The sequence below is a fragment of the Callithrix jacchus genome, chromosome 9 (assembly GCF_049354715.1).
Source record: "Callithrix jacchus isolate 240 chromosome 9, calJac240_pri, whole genome shotgun sequence".
NCBI classification, from domain to species: Eukaryota; Metazoa; Chordata; class Mammalia; order Primates; family Cebidae; genus Callithrix; species Callithrix jacchus.
In genome coordinates, this window is record NC_133510.1 from 97,237,914 (window position 1) to 97,251,901 (window position 13,988).

Below are 13,988 nucleotides of genomic sequence, written 5' to 3' on the forward strand. Positions count from 1 at the left end.
AGAGCAAGACTCCATCTCAAAAAAAAAAAAAAAGAAATGTTCTTCATCTGTCCTCTCCAATAATGGTATCCAGTCACCATAGGTAGCTAGTGAACACTTGAAATGTTGCTAGTGTTTTTATTTAAATTTAAATATCCATTATGTGACTAGTGGCTACCATATTGGATAGTACAGCTATAAAGTCATTTTAAAATGAATTGAGACACACACCTTTCCCACCTCCCTTAGGACCTAACTGCTTCTGTTTTAAAAAGAGCTTTTAAGAAGTCATATTTATTTAATACGTTTGGTGAGTGAGATTGACTTTTGCAAAGCTGCTGCTGAATTTGGTGAGCAGGCCAAGGGCTTCAAGTGAGCCACCATTTGCACCAAATCCACCTGGGCCTGACCCAAGCACGTGGAAGGAAGTAACTGATTGCAGGCCAATGCTAGACTCCGGCCCAGGTCCTGGAAAAGGGAGGTGAATGCAGGAAGTTCCTCTGTGTGCAAAATTGATAAGAAGCCTTTGGCTAAACAGCAAATACCTAACTGCCATCAGGATATGTGGGTACAGGCATATTATTGATTAGTAGTTGTGTGAGGTAGACTTTGCCCAAAAAGAATCTCAGGTGTCCATTTTTTTTTTGCAAATTATGCACCCAATGTAGCTGATGCCTGCGGTGGTAGAGATACCAGTATGGATCATCTATCTGGATGTGTTCAAACTGACAACATGTTGAACACCTTCACCTTTCAAAGGAGTGGGTACAAACTGTGCTAGATACAAAGATGATGAAGGGATAGGTACAGAGGTGATTAAGAAGACATGGTCTCAGGCCAGGCAGTGGAGGTGGCAGGAAGCCGAGATCGCACCACTGCACTCCAGCCTCGGTGACTGAGCAAGACTCTGCCTCAAAAAGAAAAAGACATGGTTCCTGCCCAAAAGGAGCTCACAGTCTAGTCATAGGTTATTATCTACGGAGTGTCGATTCTGTGGTAAGCATCTCTCACAGTTCGTACTTGATCCTTACAAAGCTGTAATAAGGAAGGCACTATTAGCCCATTTTAGAGATGAGGAAATTGAGGCCGAGGGAGATTAAGTAAGTTACTAGTTCAAAGTAGTGCAGCTACTTAAAGAATGGAGGCAGGATGCAAACCCAAGCTTTACGTTTCTCTAGCACTACAGGATTAGAGTCTCCCAATGCGTCTTCATGCCGGTACTTCAAACCCTGCCTTCTCACCATTGCCTCTTGTTCCTCGACTCAAAGCCCTGCCACGGCCCACAAGACCCTTGATTACCCTTCCCCTGTCATCTATCTCACCCCTCTCTGCCTCTCTCTACTGGAGCCACCCCGGCCTCCTCCCATTTGGTTTCTTTGTGCTGGCAGGGCTGCTTTTAAGAACACATTTCGTGCAAGAATGAAAATAACTCACCTCCTGCAAGTCTAAATAAATATCACCTTTTCAGTGGCACCTACCCTGAACATATATTCTCTACCCCGACCCCACTATATTTTATAATGTACTGTTTTCTTATTAATAGTCTGCCATTACTCACTCTCCCGCCACACACACACACACACACACACACACACACACAAAAGAATGTAAGTTTTGTGAGGTCAGGAGCTCTCCCTTCCCCATTTTGTTCACTGCCATTTTCCAAACATCCAGTGCTGAGTACATACTGGGTGTTGGGTAGATGTTCATTGACTGAAGATGGCTGAAGCTCAGGTATGTCAAATTTCAAAACCACTGAGTCCTCAGTCACACTTGCGTATATTTCATATGTGAACACATACCTACTTGTCTGTATCTGCCAAGTTAATCTGGGTCCCTTCAAACTGTATGACGATCAGAGTATCCTGTGCAAATACGTGTGGGAGCTACTTCCTTTAATTTCCAGTCTCTCGAGACAGCACTAATGAAGCTGTCACTTGTGGCTTCTCACTGGGCCAGACATGGTCAGAAATTGTGGTCAGCAAGTTTCCACATATAAGGATACTACCCCGGCCTTGAAGAGTGGTTTTTTTTTTGTTTGTTCATTTTTGGTGACTTTGCCCTTACAAAAGAAGAAATACTATGCTTGTTATTACCAGTCTTGTTGAGGACTGAGGTTGTGAGAGAATGATTAAGGAGAATGGTACCTTTGCCAGTATTTGTAGGGAGTGAGAAACAAAGTAGCTTTATGATTAAGTTACAAGTTTTGCCACCCCAGTATTCAAACTATTGAGTAGAAATCATGTTTCTCTTTTTGAAAAAAAAAAAAAAAATTAGGTTATTCTTGGTGAGAATTTGACATCAAATTGTCCGGAGGTGATCTATGAAATTAAAGAAGAGACACCTGTTTTCTACAAGCTCGTTCCTGATCCTGTGAAGAATATCTACATTTATCTAACAGCTGGGAAAGAGGTAGGTAGAAATACTAGTTATTGCTTCTGACTTATGAATACAAATGGTTTAATTGATGTCATTATCTAGTAGCAAAGCTTTTACTTTAAACTACAGAGTTTAAGCAGTGCTCCAGGCTTTGAGGAGACCCGCTGTGGTTCACAGGCATGGAATTAAAAACCTTACTGACTGTCAGTAAATAAGCAAGAAATATTACCTATTTAGACAATTTTATTATTGGCTATATTTCCAGTGCCAAGTTTTTCAGAGGAGGGCGTGCTTGCAAATGGGCACATAATCAGCAAGGTAACCAAATTTACACATTTATTGTGTGGGCACTGAACGGTTAGATGCATTTATGAATATACCCAATGGGACTGGCTTTGGAATTTGGGGTTAATATCAGGCCACAGTCTCATACACATTCATGAACCGGGAAATACATGGTGCTCACTCTCCCTATCTTCATTTATCTGGCTGGTTTGGCTTTTCTTTTGCTTCTACTTACTGAAATAAAAGTAATGTATTTTTACATTTTATTCATCTTTACCAAGTGCTTTCACCAAGGGAAGGGAAAAAGAAACTAATTGTTAGTCTCCTATGTATTAGTCACTGTTCTTTGCATGATCGCTGTCTAGATGCATAGAATTGTGTACATACACACAAGTATAGAAAACAATGTTAATGAAATGTGTTACTGACTGGGCATAGTGGCTCGCACCTGTCATCCCAGCACTTTGGAAGGCTGAGGTAGGAGGATCACTTGAGGCCAGGAGTTTAAGGCTGGAGTGAGCCGTGATAGAACCACTGTACCCCAGTCTGGGTGACAAAGCAAGAGCCCGTCTTAAAAAAAAAAAAAAGAAAGAAAGAAAAGAAAAGAAAGGCCGGGTATAGTGGCTCACACCTGTAATCCTAGCACTTTGGGGAGGTCAAGGCAGGTGGATCACCTGAGTTCAAGAGTTCAAGACCAGCCTGGGCAACATGATGAAACCCTGTCTCCACTAAAAATATAAACAATTAGCTAGGCATGGTGGCACATGCCTGTAATCCCAGCTACTTAGGAGGCTGAAGGATAAGAATCACTTGAAACCAAGAGGTGGAGGTTGCAGTGAGCTGATATCATGCCGCTACACCCCAGCCTGGGCCACAGAGTGAGACTGTCTGAAAAAGGAAAAAAAAAAAAGAAGAAAAAGAAATGTGTTATTAATTTAATGAGATAGTTACCTTTGTTTTCTATTAAGAATCTAAAACTTGGAGAGGTTAAATAACTTGTTCAAGAATATCTATATATATGTAAATATGTGTAGGTTAGCCTTTGCAGGGCTAGGACGGAAATTCAACCCTGATTCTAAAGCCTGTGATAAATTATATTAAATCCAAAATTTGTGAAAACAGGACATTCTTTGGCTCAGTGGTTTTGACCTATGACCATTTGAACATAGAAAGTACAAAGAAGATAAATTGATACTTCCATACTTATATAATGGATGCAACAGATACTCTCAGCCCACCCCTGGCTTTCCATCCTTTTCCTGTCCATCATTCTAAGGAGAACAGAATGACAGCAATCTATATGTGCTTTTTGAGTCACAGATGAGATGTGCAAGCAATTTGTAGTTTCTGGTATTCTTATAAAGATGTTTTTATTCTTTGCCCATCGAAAAGTCAGGGATATCAAAATGACCTCATTGAGATGGCCACATCTTCCCACAAAGCTTGTAAGCCAGTCCTTCACCATACAGAATCTCCTATGCCAACTTGCTTCACCATTCACACACTTTGTATTATGTTTCTTCCCTGGGGATCCCATCTTTGAAAGACTTTTCTCTACTCAACAAACTGCACATATTAAGTAACAGTTTCCATTCCCAGGGTTTATTTATCAGGAGCATCTCAAAACTGCTGGTCAGAGTACTGACTGTGCTCCCACATGGAGCTGATAAAATTCCAACCCAAAGCAAAGATACTTGACATCTTGCTTCATCCATGCATGTTTTTCCATTCAGCTTTTTGAAACATTGCAAATGGCTGATAAGTCCCCATTACTTCCTTCATGGATAGTAATGGAACCCCTGAACTCAGGACTCTAGGCTGGGAACCACTATGAAAAGCCACCAGGGCTTGATGGGTTCCCACTTTCTAGAAAGCAAAAATTTCCAATCTTTGGTCATTCAAAGGCTAAAGTCCTGGGGAGAGCTTTTGACCGGGCATCAAAGCTGATTAGCCCTGCAGTCTTCATTTAGGATTACTGCTAGAGATTCTATTATTTGAACTCTGGCTAAGCAAATATAACCCCTAAAGAGACAAAGCCCAAAAAAGGCTCTTTCCTAGATTCTTGGGGAGATAGGAAAAGCCAAACTAATAAACAATGGGATATCCATAAAGTGGTATGATACGGGGCCGCTAAAAGTAATCATATGGAGATATATGCATTGATGTGGAATAGTCACTAAGGTGTGTTATTAAATTAGAAGAACAGGTCTAATGTAGTATTTAGTGTTCTCTCTCTCTCTCTCTCTCTCTCTCTCTCTCTTTTGGAGATGGAGTCTTGCTCTGTTGCCCAGGCTAGAGTACAGTGGTGCGATCTTGGCTCACTGTAACCTCCACCACCCAGGTTCAAGAGTTCTCCTGTCTGGGCTCCCTAGTAGCTGGGACTACAATCACACACTACCATGCCTGGCTAATTTTTGTTTTTTGGTTTTTTTTAGTAGAGACAGGGTTTCACCATATTGGTCAGGCTGGTCTCGAACTCCTAACCTCAGGTGATCCACCCACCTTGGCCTCTCAAAGTGCTGGGATTACAAGAATGAGCCACCTTGCCCAGCCCTCTCTCTCTTTTTTGAAACAGAATCTCACTCTGTTGCCCAGGCTGGAGTGCAGTGGCGTGATCTTGGCTTACTGCAACCTCCACCTCCTAGGTTCAAGTGATTCTCCTGCCTCAACCTCCTGACTAGCTGGAATTATGCCCAGATAATTTTTGTACTTTTGGTAGAGATGGGATTGGCCAGGCTGGTCTTGAATTCCAGGCCTGAAATGACCTGCCCACCTGGGCCTCCCAAAGTGCTGGGATTACAGGTATGAGCCACCACATCTGGCCAGTGTCCTCCCTCTTATACAGAGTTATGTTTGCGTGTTTAAGTATACTGAGTAAAAGTTCTCTGAGAATATTCTGGAGACCCATATTCCACAGAATGTTCTGAGCAAAAGTGGTCCCATGACCAGCTGTTACTCCTCCTGGAGTACCGTGGGGCTCAGCATATTCAAAGGCTCTTAGAAGCCCTGTGCTAAGGAAACCTGTTTTGCTTTTTCAGCCTAAGGTTTTACGTTTGTTGGATCGTGGAACCCTTTTCTTGTATAATAGCAGTAACCGATACTTATGGAACATTTAGTACTTGTCAGACAATGGTTCGTAATAACCCATGAAGTCGGAAGAACTGTCACCACTTTACAGATGAGGAAACAAGGTTAGAGAGATTTCATGACACTTATTAAATCCTCCACTGTTACAAAGGTGTTTGTGAACTACAAGGAAATACCCACGTTCTGGTTAATTCTGGCTCAGGATCACGGACTGCCGGCTGCATCAGTCAGCAGTGTTGGGGACTATGAAACGGAAGGGCACGTTTATCCTCCGTGAAGTCAACTTGAAACTGAAGGATCCACCTCAGGATAGTCCCTGTTTTCCTCACAAAATAGAGGAAAATAGAGAGCTCCCTTCTAGAACTCTTTACGTCTCTAACCTGCTAAACAAGTTATTTATACTTTCTAGCATGTACAACTTCCTGGCATAAGGAATTCTACAAGTTTCCTTCCTACCTGCTGTGTGGTTTTGCCTGCGGAAAGCTTGCGGTGTGATGCTCAGCTACTCCCTGCCTCTTACTACCCGGCTTGGAGGCTCTGACTGGCTGCCTAGATGTCTGGGCCTGCCCAGCTGGGGTGGCCTCTTTGTGGGCTGCTGCTTCCTGACAACCACAAGAGGCAGCTCTAGGGATGGGGAAGTGATGTGGCTACTCCCCCTATTTCTTTTATTTTCAACTCCACTGGCGGGGTGTAAGCAAGCAAGCCAGGAGCTGAGGTGACGGTGCTGCCCCTGGCAGGCATGTGGGAGGGCTTGGCCCCTGGTCCTCCGTATTTCCATATTAAGTGCCAATCTCCTGCTGACACTCCTGGGGCAGAGCCTTTGCTATTCCCTAATGCTCAGTTCCAAAATGCCGTTGGCCACACGTGGACTGCCTCTGTATGAAAACCAGGCAACCTGATTGCATGATCCCTATGGAAATCATCATTAGCAGATTGGAAACCCAGCTGCATGTGATTCACCTGAAGGAGCTCTTAGAATACAGATTCCTGGACTGGCGTGGTGGCTCACACCCGTAATCCCAGCACTTTGGGAGGCTAAGGTGGGTGGATCACCTGAGGTCTGGAATTCGAGACCAGCCTGACCAACATGGAGAAACCCTGTCTCTACTTACTAAAAATACAAAATTAGCCGGGTGTGATGGTGCATGCCTGTAATCCCAGCTACTCAGAAGGCTGAGGCAGGAAAATCACTTGAACCTGGCAGGTGGAGGTTGCCGTGAGCCTAGATCGTGTCATTACACTCCAGCCTGGGCAGCAAAAGCAAAACTCTATCTCAAAAAAAAAAAAAAAAAAAAAACCAAAAAAACCAAAACCGGATTCCTGGCTAGACACAGTGGAGCATACCAGCAATCTCAGCACTTTTGGGAGGCTGAGGTGGGAGGAGCACTTGAGCCCAGAAGTTTGAAACCAGCCTGAGCAACATAGTGAGACCCTGTGTCTTTAAGAAAAAAATATTTTAAATAAAAAAATGCACATTCCTAGGCTCCGCCCCAGACTTAGCAAGAGTCTCTGTGGCAGAGGCCTGGGAATATGCACTGTCAGAAGCTCCCCAGGTGATCCCGATACAACGATTTCATGTCCTGGAACTTGAGACCTGCTGTCCCAGGCCAATATGGAAGTGTTCTGAGTTCAGGTTGATACAGAGGCTCTTTCTGGCCTTTGTCAGATAAGGTGTTGTCATTTTCCTGCTGTTGCTTTTAACTCCCTCTGAACCACTGCCCTCTTTCTTTTTAGGTGAGGAGAATTCGTGTTGCAAACTGCAATAAACATAAATCCTGTTCGGAGTGTTTAACAGCCACAGACCCTCACTGCGGTTGGTGCCATTCGCTACAAAGGTATCTCCTGAATTCTTTCTCACCAACTCGCATTTTCGAAAGCCTCATGCGGCAGAACACTTGTTGCCCTACTTTAACGATCCGTTCCAGTGACCTGAGGGAACTGATGTCTTCCTCGACTAAAATCTCCTTGTGCAATCCTAATGAATTCCCGAAGATGTTTCCAGCCGCGTCCGTGCTATTCAATCACTAGACCTGGGGGCTCCCCAGTCTGCGGGCGGGAGGGGCAGGTGTGCAGCCTTCGGGGGCAGGGGCGAGAGCAGGCAGGTTTGGCTTTTACTTTCTCCAGAGTTCGCCAAGATTCGAGAGAGAGGCAAAAGGTTCCCCCCTCCGAGAAGATAAAAGAATAGAGATGTTTGAAAATTTTTCAGATGAATCCCCATCATGTCATGTATTCTGTTCGCTCCGCGGAAGCCTCGTTATTGATGGCGCTGTCGCCTCATGCGCCGCGCAGCTGTGGGCCTGATGTACAATCTCAGTCTCCGGGCAGAATCTGCCCAGCCTGGTCTGGAATGATGATGTTCACGACCCATCTAGGCTCAGGGGCGACTCGGAGCGGCTTCCCCGCCATGGCAGTTTCCTAGCGTCGCTGGGCCTGGCCTGGTTGGATTCACCGTCGCCATGGCAACCCAGTACTGGGGCTCTTGCCGGAGAAGCAAAGAAGAGAGCCTTCGCTGCAGCTCAGGCAGGAAAGAGAGAGAGGGGGGAAAAAAAACCCATAACAGTGTCTGTCAGTTTGGTGCTTTCAGTTTTTAAAGGTGAAAAGGATAAGAAAGAGCAGAGCAGGTGGAGAGATGCTGAAGGCTGAACCAGGGGACAGTTTGGGGATAGAAAAGAGGAGGAGGAAGAGAATTGGGGACCGGTGGGGGAGGCAGCCAAGAGAAATGAAGGGATGGGGGAAACGCAATACAAGCAAGACGTTTAGGAAACAAACGAAAAATATGGGATGGAATTAATTAAGAGTTCACTGGGGAAGGCACAATCCGAGCTGTAGCAAGAGGAATAATTGGCCCTGCCATTTGCTACCCTTCCTTACCGGGCTGTTTCCGTCAGAGTCACTGGCAGACAAACGAAGCAAGGGCCAGGAAAATGCTCATGAATAATTCACTGATCACGAACAGGATTTATTTGTTGCACACTCACTGAGCAGTCTTGTCATAATCTTTTCGATCCATTCATTTATGTAGCATCCCTGTCTATTTGTAGAGCCCTGTACAGGAGTCAATTCGATAATGGTGGCGACAATGGTGGTGATTAAATAGCCACATGGAGCTAGTGGTTACTGAATTGACAAGCTCAGCTCTGGCGCTCGTGGGAGATGTCCCAGCCAGTGATATGAATTTGGGAGTTGGTAGTATTTTAGACGGTGCTTAGAGAAGCCTTAAGACCAGATGAGGGAGTGAGCGTTGATTGAGGAGAGAAGTTTGAGAACTGAGCATTGAGGGGCTGTGGTGTTTAGGGATTGGGGAGAAGAAAGGGAAACAGAATGAGAAATAAGGAGGGAGCGTCAGAAGGGGAAGAGGAAAAACTGGAGAGGGTGGTCTCCTGGAAGCCAAGGAAAGAAAGGAGGAGGCAGAGATCAGATCCGCTGGGTCAGATTCAGCTGAGAGGTCAAGCAGGAGAAGAAAAGAATGAATCCACGGCACTTAGCAGGTGACAATGGATGACTGCTGGGAATGTCATTGTTAGGAGTGGCACTCAATCCACAAGAGACAATGGGGAGATAAGACCTTAAGCAGGCACAGCTTAGAGGAGCTTTACTGAGAAAGGCAGCCAAAAAAATGAAGCAGATACTAGAGGAGAAAGTACAGTCCAAAGAGCTTTGTCTTTTTACGATGTGTGAAATAACAGTGCATATCTGCGCTGTTGGGAAAATTTCAGAGAGGGAGAGAAGGATGATACAGGAGAGAGAAGGGTTGTAAAGTGCTGTCTTTCAGCAGGTGGAAGAAAATAGGACCTGGTGTGGCAGCAGGGAGGCCAGCCTCAGACAGGAAGGACCATTGGCCCCTCATCCTCAGTGATGGGAGGGAAGGTAGGGAATCTGGGCCCGAGCACAGGGAGGTGGCAGAGGCCTGTGTGGAGTCTTCTCCTATTGCTCACATTATTTTCAGTGGCCTAAGGCCATTGAGAGTGAGGTGGGGGAGGACGCACCGAGGTTTGAGGAGAAAAGAGAAAGGAGTGGACTGGAAGAGTAGGAGAGAAAGCAGAGTGGGGAAATACTGAACAGTGGCCAGGCAGCGTTGGGGCCCACTTGAGGTTGGTGGTCTTGTGTTTGAAGTGAGTGGCTTTGTCTTTCTCAAGCTGTGTTCAGCTCCGGTGGTGTAGCTGTAGACTCAGAAAAGTTAGCTTTTGCCAGTTTGGGGGCTTTGCCAGAAAATACATCAAGAGTGGAGAGTGTGGCTGGGGAGCTAAGGGAGCATATATGTAAAGAATGGATTACGATATTGATGTGGATGCTGATTCATGTAATGATGGCCTCTGGGCTCTAAGGAGGGAAGTAAGGACCCAATGAGGGCAGGGACGTAAAAAGATGGCAGAGTCTGTGTTGGAGGTTGAAGTTGAGTTTCAGGATTGTTGGGGGCGAGCGTCGTGGCTCACGCTTATAATCCCAGCACTTTGGGAGGCCAAAGCGGGTGGATCACTTGAGCCCAAGAGTTTGAGACCAGCCTGGGCAACATGGTGAAGATATCATCTTTACAAAAAACATAGACATTAGCTGGGTGTGGTAGTGTGCACTTGTCGTCCCAGCTACTTGGGAGGTTGAGGTGGAAGGCTTGCCTGTGTCCCGGAGGCAGAAGTTACAGTGAGCTGAGATCACACCACTACTTTCCAGCTTGGGTGACAAAGTGAGACCCTGTCAAAAAAAAAATTATTGGAACTAGAGAACTGGAAAGGGGAATTGTTGTACTGCCAGGGCTTGATATTGAGGTCATGGAGGGGTGGAGTTATTGGCAGTGACAAGGTCTGCCATATGATTGTCAAGATCATTGGCAGAGAGGGGTCAAGGAACTGAGGTGGTTACCAGAGTGCTGAATGGCTCCGTCATCTGTGTGGAAATCACAGTCACCAAGAGAGTGAGGAGCTACATATTCGAGGAACAAAGGGAAATGGCTGGGGCTGGGGTGTTCTATAATGATCACAACGAGGAGGGACCTGGGCTGGTTTGAGCTGAATGCATGGGGAGGTGGTTTGTGCTGATGGCATGTGATGGAGCTTCCTCGAAGCTGGGGAGGAAGTGTTGGAAAGAGAGAAGAAGGATCTTCCAGAAGAGGCTACAAGACACAAGTAGGACACACAGATGAGGAAGAGGAAGCAGCCAGGCCTTGAGAGGGGGTTGGGGAAGCTGTGTCCTCGAGGGAGAGCTGGTTTCAGTCCTATTGGGAAGGTGAAAGGAACAATCAGAGAAGAGGTTGAAGACATTGGGGCTTCGGTTGATAACTGGCTGAGTTCCAGCCTTTTGTTTTTGTTTGTTGGTTGGTTTGTTTTGAGATAGGGTCTGCCATCCAGGCTGGAGTGCAGTGGTGCAATCCCGGCTTACTGCAGCCTACACCTCCCCAGGCTCAGATGATCCTCCCACCAAGTATTTGGGACTATAGGTGTGCACCACCATGCCCAGCTAATTGTTTTAAAATTTATATTGTGTAGAGATGGGGTTTCACTGCATTGCCCAGGCTGGTCTTGAACTCCTGGGCTCAAGCAGTCCTCCCTTCTTGGTCTCCCAAAGTGCTGGAGACACGGGCCACTGTGTCCGGCTGAAAGCCTGCTTTTGCTCTTGCTCCCTCACTCCTATCCAATGTGCTTCAAAAGAGTGATTCATTTAAAATCCAAATCAGATCATGCCATTCCCCATCTTAATCCCCTCCCCTGGCTTTCCATCTTAGAACTCAGTCTGGGCTGGGCATGGTGGTTCACACCTGTAATCCCAGCACTTCGGGAGGCCAAGGCAGGCGAATTACCTGAGGTCAGGAGTTCGAGACTAGCCTGGCCAACATGGTGAAACCCTATCTCTGCTAAAAATGCAAAAATTAGCTGGACATGGTGGTGTGCGCCTGTAATCCCAGCTACTGGGGAGGCTGAGGCAGGAGAATCGCGTGAACACAGGCGGCAGAGGTTGCAGTAAGCCGAGAGCATGCCACTGTACTCCAACCTGGGTGACAGAGCAAGACTCTATTTAAAAAAAAAAAAAAAAAACTGTTTGACTCCCTTGCCGCCAGGGCCTGCGTACCAGGCTTTCTGTGATCTGGCTTTCACCACTTCTCTGACCTCTTATGCCTTTTTCTCTTTTGTTTACTCAATCCCAGACATCCTGATATAAGACTATGCCAACCATGTTCCTGCCCCGGGGACTTTGCATGTGCTGTTTCCTCATTCTAGCACATTCTTCCCCACATCTTTTTATGGCAGACTCTTTCTTGACTGTCTGGTCCTAGAACACACATCTGTATCCATCTGCCTCCCCAGTCTTCAGGAGCCTCCCCTCACTCACAGTGACATTACTGTCATGTAATGTCATTTCCTTCATGGCCCATCACTATTAGGAATGACATTACTTCTCTACCTCTCCCCTTATTGAAATGTGCTCAAAAAACGTAAGTTAAATGAATGAGATGGGCTGAGTAATTGATAAACTTCACCAATAGCAGGTTGAGGCTTGTGCCTTAGGTCTTATAAGACATTCTGGAGTCATGGAGCGATGGCCCTACACAGCCACGTTAGATCACTTGGTTGCAAACTGGCTGGATTCTGGCCTACAATGAAATGCAACTAAGTCTCAGATCCATGACTCATGTGAAGCTCCCAGTACCATTCAAAATTAGGAATTCTAAAGGGGGATGTTTCCTTATAACGGTAGAGCCTCCCACTGTGTTTATTTTAAATGTCACAGATTTATTTAGAAAAATAATTTCTTTTCTCTGTTGAGAAGGTTGAGTTTTCTTGCATACGTGTCTAGAAAGTGGAATGGTTGGGGAGAGGCAAGAACACTGTCTTCACTACCTTTTGATCAGATGTTAAGAATAGGCATCCAGGCTGGGCACAGTCGCTCACACGTGTAATCCTAGCACTTTGGGAGGCCAAGGCGGGCAGATCACCTGAGATCAGATTAGATCAGGTGATCTCAGCCTGGCCAACGTGGTGAAACCCCATCTCTACTAAAAATACAAAAATTAGCCAGGTGTGGTGGCACATGCCTGTAATCCCAGCTACTCAGGAGGCTGAGGCAGGAGAATCACTTGAACCCAGGAGGTGGAGGTTGAGGTGAGCCAAGATCACACAACTGCACTCCAGCCTGGGTGACAGAATGAGACTCCATCTCAAAAAAAAAAAAAAAAAAAGGCATCCAGTATAAGCAGATAAAAAGCAATTAAATAAACAATGAGCTCTAAAAAGTCTAGTATTTTATTGTTGGAACCTCAGATCCAACCTGTGCTGAATTTGTCTGTGTGGGTGGAAAGTGAATTTTTGCATGCTGAATATCTTGGGTTTGGAAGCAGTTTCTCAGTTTCTCCCATATTGCAAAGCATAGCACATGTGTTCAGTTACGGATTTCCACAAAACTGGCAATCCCAGACCAATGAACGGATGAGGTTCCAAAAGTTCATTTGCAAGTTTGTTTGGCATGCAGAATGCATTTTCCCATAGAAACAATGTCACAAATTAAGGATTGATTCCCAAGCCAGCCCATAAAATTCAAAATTATTTAATTTCAACAAATATTTATTGAACACCTAATGAGAGCCTAATCTGGGGCATGAGAGAGCTAGGTGGTACTGAGAAATCGGATGCCATTCTTGGCTTTAAGGAACTTGCATGCTAGCTGGGAAGGCAGACCTAGCCATGGCCAAAATTCATTCATTCAATCCTACATCCAATCACAAATATTTTTTAAGCACAACAATGTGCTAAGCCCTATGCTCAGTGCTCAGGATATAGTTCTGATCTATATTGAGCTTGCAATCTAATGAGGGATATAGATAATGTGTATCTGTTAGGTTTCTGCCCTAGTAATGCTGCATAACAAACAACCCCCATATCCTTAGTGGTCTAAAAGAGCAAACATTTATTTACATTTATGTTTCTTGCTCATGAGTCAGCCTGTCAGCTATGGGAAGAAGGGTGGAGTCAATGTCAAGCTGAAGGTTGAGTTCAGGTCTGTTTCCCATGTTTCTCATTCTGTACGTGCTCTTCTTATGGTGAATAGAAGTGGCATGAGAGACCAAGATAAACTATACAACATATTCTAAGTAGCAGCTCATATCACACTGACCAATATTCCATCGATAAAGCAAGCTGCATGGCCAAGCCCAACATCCATGGAGTAGGGAAATAGAGTCCATCTACTCTAGTGGAAGATACTGCAAAGTCACCGGGCGAAAAGGTAGTGTGGGTGTGTCATTCTAGTACAGAATGGATTGAAGAATTGGG

The 13,988-nt window shown here is 45.3% G+C and overlaps 1 protein-coding gene across 6 annotated transcripts in view; it reads left to right on the forward strand.

Annotated features, from left to right (window-relative positions):
• PLXNC1 (plexin C1) overlaps positions 1 to 13,988 on the forward strand; it is a 161,243-nt gene that overhangs the window by 32,534 nt on the left and 114,721 nt on the right. For all 6 annotated transcript variants that reach the window (XM_035257297.3, XM_002752858.7, XM_035257299.3 and 3 more), the window contains 2 exons: positions 2,257 to 2,391; positions 7,465 to 7,565. In XM_035257297.3, the coding sequence (XP_035113188.2) occupies positions 2,257 to 2,391; positions 7,465 to 7,565 (236 nt within the window). The remainder of the gene's footprint in view (positions 1 to 2,256; positions 2,392 to 7,464; positions 7,566 to 13,988) is intronic.